Source organism: Danio aesculapii, chromosome 5 (assembly GCF_903798145.1).
Source record: "Danio aesculapii chromosome 5, fDanAes4.1, whole genome shotgun sequence".
In the NCBI taxonomy this organism is placed as follows: Eukaryota; Metazoa; Chordata; class Actinopteri; order Cypriniformes; family Danionidae; genus Danio; species Danio aesculapii.
In genome coordinates this window covers 15,007,237-15,012,236 of record NC_079439.1, presented here as the reverse complement: position 1 = coordinate 15,012,236, position 5,000 = coordinate 15,007,237, and the positions used below count along the sequence as shown (strand labels likewise).

Genomic DNA, 5,000 nt, shown 5'->3' with positions numbered 1-5,000 from the left:
TAAATGAGCCCAGCGGCCTATCAGTTACGTTACCTGTAAGGATGCTGGCAGGTTGCTGTTCAGTTATTGCCTGAACGACCTGACACCGAGCAGGTTTCGTTCAAATATAAAGTACTGTTCTTTCTTGTTTTGTCTTTCTAGCTGTCACGATGATCCACAGTCTATTCCTGGTTAATGCATCGGGGGACATCTTTCTGGAGAAGCACTGGAAGAGTGTGGTCAGCCGATCTGTCTGCGACTACTTCTTCGAGGCCCTGGAGCGCGCCACGGAACCGGAGAACGTACCTCCGGTGATCCCGACGCCGCATCACTACCTCATCAACGTGCTCCGCCATCGCATCTACTTCGTGGCCGTCATACAGAGCGAGGTGCCGCCGCTGTTTGTCATCGAGTTCCTCCATCGTGTAGTGGACACCTTTCAGGTTTGTTTCACACTGTTACTTTATAGTGATGGTGAATACCAGGGTCAAACACACCACACCACGGTATACAAAGTACTGTAGCTATAAATGTATTATTATACAATGTTAAAAATAGGCTTGGATAGCTCACTCAAAAATGTCATTATTTACTCACCTTTTCCTGCTTTCAAACCTTTATGAGTTTCTTCTGATTAACAGACAAAAACATATTTTAAAGATTGCTTAAATTTTATAATCATCGATCTCCGTAGTATTTGTTTTTTTCTACTGTGGAAGTCAATGGTTGCAGGAATTCAGCTTTCTTCAAAATATCTTTCTCTGCTATTAAATGAAGAAATAAACTCATAAAGGTTTGGAACCACTTGAGGGTGAGTACATTTTCATTTTTGAGGGATAGTTTGTCAAAAATGAATATTCTTTCATCATTAAGTCAACCTCCAATTGTTCCAAACATGTTTGGGTTTCTTTCTTTCTTTCTTCACAAAATATGTGAAGATTGTTGATAATTTAAAACCACTCATCTCCATGGTATTTTATGGATGTAACCGAGTACTCAATTGATGTATACAATATAATAATAATAATACATTTGGAAAAAGTAACATTTTTAAAGCTGCCAAGGTCCTTAGTTTTTTTTTCCTAATCTGACCTGATATGGAAGACCATGAAATTCCATGAATAGTTAGAGTTTTTGATAGTGTTAATACTTCACAGAACTGGCTATATGTATTTTAAAAAAAAATATTGTGTTTAAATAATAATTATAATGTGCATTTTGAGTAGGATTGCACTATATATATATATATATATATATACACCATAATAGTATAAGCAATATACACTCTCTGGCTACTTTATTAGTTACACCTTACTAGTAACAGGTTGGACACCCTTTTGCCTTTAGAACTGCCTTAATCATTCATGACATAGATTCAACAAGGTACTGGAAATATTCCCCAGAGATTTTGGTCCATATTGACATGATGGCATCACGCAGTTGATGCAGATTTGTCGGCTGCACATCCATGATGCGAATCTCCCATTCCACCACATCCCAAAGGTGCTCTATTGGATTGAGATCTGGTGACTGTTGAGGCCATTTGAGTACAGTGAACTCATTGTCATGTTCAAGAAACCAGTCTGAGATTATTTACACTTTATGACATGGCGCGTTCTTCTGCTGGAAGTAGCCATCAAAAGATGGATACACTGTGGTCATACAGATGGACATAGTCAGCAACAATACCAGGTAGGCTGTGGTGTTGACACGATGCTCAATTGGTACTAATGGATCCAAAGTGTGCCAAAAAATATCCCCCACACCATTACACCACCACCAGCCTGAAGCATTGATACAAGGCAGAATGGATCCATGCTTTTATGTTGTTGATGCCATATTCTTACCCTACCATCTGAATGTCGCAGCAGAAATTGAGTCATCAGACAACATTTTTCCAGTCTTCTATTGTCCAATTTTGGTAAGCCTGTGTGAATTGTAGCCTCAGTTTCCTGTTCTTAGCCGACAGGAGTGATAGGAGCCTCAAGGTTGGATGTGTTTTGCGTTCAGAGATGCTCTTCTGCATGCATCTGTTGTTACGAGTGGTTATTTGAGTTACTGTTGCCTTTCTATCAGCTCGAACCAGTCTGGCCATTGTCCTCTGACCTCTGGCATCAACAAGACATTTGCACCCACAGATCTACCGCTCACTGGATATTTTCTCTTTTTCGGATCATGCCCTAGAGATGGTTATGCATGAAAGTCCCCATAGACCAGCAGTTTCTGAAAGACACAGACCAGCTCATCTGGCACCAACCTTTCTTCCCCATTCTGATGCTTGGTTTGAACTGCAGCAGGTCGTCTTGATCATGTCTACATGCCAAAATGCATTGAGTTGCTGCCATGTGATTGGCTGATTAGAAATTTGCACTAACGAGCAGTTGGATCGGTGTACCTAATAAAGTGGCCGGTGACTGTACATATTGCAGACATGTCTGATAAATTATATCTATTTTATACAGTGGTTGTTTATATAAATTTGACCAATTAAATGCATCGCCACCTCAGTAGGTGCTGTTGATGATATGAGAGAGGAAAAGGACAAGTCAACAGTTAAAGACTAAATGTTTGCACCTTGGCAGACTAATTTTGATGGTCTTCAAGCATGTGCAGAGTTTAGTTCGTTATTTAAACTATGCAGCTTTTGAAAAAAAAAATATATATATTCCCTCAAAACAGACACAGGTGTGTTATGAGGGTCCAACATAATTTTGTAGAACCATATTTTTATGCAAGGTATTCAATGTTACATTAAATAATCAATTTGATTGCAGCAACTAATATAAAATCCTTCACATGAACATATTATTGAATGTAATGTGAAGCATTACATTAGGCCACTACTTCTAAAAACATATAGTAATGCATGTTAAATGTTTCCATTTAGGACTATTTTGGGGTGTGCACAGAGGCTGCTATTAAAGACAATGTAGTTGTGGTCTATGAGCTGCTGGAGGAGATGCTGGATAATGGCTTCCCCCTGGCCACCGAATCAAACATCCTAAAAGAGCTCATTAAACCTCCTACCATCCTGCGCACAGTGGTCAACACCATCACAGGTAATCTCTGTTAGTTTGTGGTGTGTTTTATTTCTCTCAGCTTCAAAAGCCATATTGAAGTGGAGCTGTTATGCAAAATCACTTTTATACAGGGTTTAAACACAGTTGTGTGGCAACAGTGTGTGAATATAGCCAGCCTTTAATGGTAAAAATGTATTATAATGTGTTTATAATCACACTTGATAAAGGAAACACTTTGATTGACATTCTCCCTTTGTACATGTCATCAAACAAGGAAAGCCCCGCCCATTAGTGACGATCTCTCCCTCATTAGCATAGAAAGTTAGTATTGTTGTTGAATCTGCCACTATGCTGACACATAGGCTTTTGTAGCTCCGCCTTCTTTTGAAAAAGAGCACAATCTCATTTGAATTTAAAGGGATAGTCACCAAAATGGCCTAAAAGAGGCAGCTTCAAGAGTTCTAAAACATTACTTGTGTGGTATTTTGAGCTGAAACTTCATATACACGCTTATTTAGAGACTTATTTAACATCTTGTAAAAAGGGGCATAATAGGTCTCCTTTAATAATTTCTTCTATTTGTTCACAGGAAGTACTAATGTTGGTGAGCAGCTTCCTACAGGTCAGCTGTCAGTGGTACCGTGGCGGAGAACAGGCGTCAAATATACCAACAACGAAGCTTATTTCGACGTGGTGGAAGAAATCGATGCTATCATTGACAAATCGGGTAGGTCTTTTTATCCGGCAGTATGTGACGGTTTAGAGATAAAAGCATAAAATGAATCAGTAAATCATTTATTTATGTTTCTGCTTTTCCATATAAGGTTCAACCATCACAGCTGAGATACAGGGAGTGATAGACGCGTGTGTGAAACTAACAGGGATGCCAGATCTCACCCTGTCGTTTATGGTAACTCTGGGCATGTGCATATTATGCAAAATGTTACCTTTATACTTGAACAAACTACATAAATTAATAACCAAATAAATAATAATCAATTACTATAATTGTATTTAGCTTACCCAGATACATCCATGCATACACACCCACAGACATACAGTTGAAGTCAGAATTATTAGCCCCCTATTGAATTTTATATATATTTTTAAATATTTCCCAAGTGATGTTTAACAGAGCGAGGAAATGTTCACAGTATATCTGATAATATTTTTTTCTTCTGGAGAAAGTCTTATTTGTTTTATTTGGGCTAGAATAAAAGCAGTTTTTAGTTTTTAACAAACATTTTAAGGTCAATATTATTAGCCCCTTTAAGGTATATTTTTTTCATTAGTCTACAGAACAATAATGTTTTTAGAGTGGTTTAATAAATGGAGCTATTAAATAATAATAATGATCTATATAAAAAGTTAGATATGAATTAAGCTTTATCTACACACCTTCATGCACAAAGTGTTAATTCCTTGACATATATATTGGTGCAAATTGCAACCATATAGTTGACAAACTGGCGACGCAGTAGGTATCACGTTCGCCTCACAGCAAGAAGGTCGCTGGTTCGAGCCTCGGCTGGGCCAGTTGGCGTTTCTGTGTGGAGTTTGCATGTTCTCCCCGTGTTCTCGTGGGTTTCCTCCGGGTGCTTCGGTTTCCCCCACAAGTCCAAGATGTGTGGTATAGGTAAATTAGGTATGCTAAAATTGACCGTAGTGTATGAGTGTGTGTATGTAGGGATGATTCCCAGTGATGGACTGCGGCTGGAAGTAAAACGCTGTGTAAAACATATGCTGGATAAGTTGGCAGTTCATTCCGCTTTGGCGACTCCAGATTAATAAAGGGACTAAGCCGAAAAGAATATGAATAAATGAATGAATATTTGACAAACTATTTGACTTGATCAGTTTTTTGGAACTATACCGAGGCCGTTGGGGGAGCCCACTTTTTTTTCCTACAGCGGGTAGGTCGCTTTGATCTCGAGAGTGCCTTGCCACAATAATGTACGTTATATAAGACAGGATCTCTGTACTTAAACAACAATATATAAA

At 38.6% G+C, this 5,000-nt stretch overlaps 1 protein-coding gene across 2 annotated transcripts in view; it reads left to right on the top strand.

The window, feature by feature from the left end:
- ap3m2 (adaptor related protein complex 3 subunit mu 2) overlaps window positions 1-5,000 on the top strand; it is an 18,983-nt gene that overhangs the window by 400 nt on the left and 13,583 nt on the right. For both annotated transcript variants that reach the window (XM_056457438.1, XM_056457441.1), the window contains exons 2-5: window positions 142-422; window positions 2,867-3,038; window positions 3,589-3,726; window positions 3,824-3,909. In XM_056457438.1, the coding sequence (XP_056313413.1) occupies window positions 150-422; window positions 2,867-3,038; window positions 3,589-3,726; window positions 3,824-3,909 (669 nt within the window). In that variant the 5' untranslated portion in view covers window positions 142-149. The remainder of the gene's footprint in view (window positions 1-141; window positions 423-2,866; window positions 3,039-3,588; window positions 3,727-3,823; window positions 3,910-5,000) is intronic.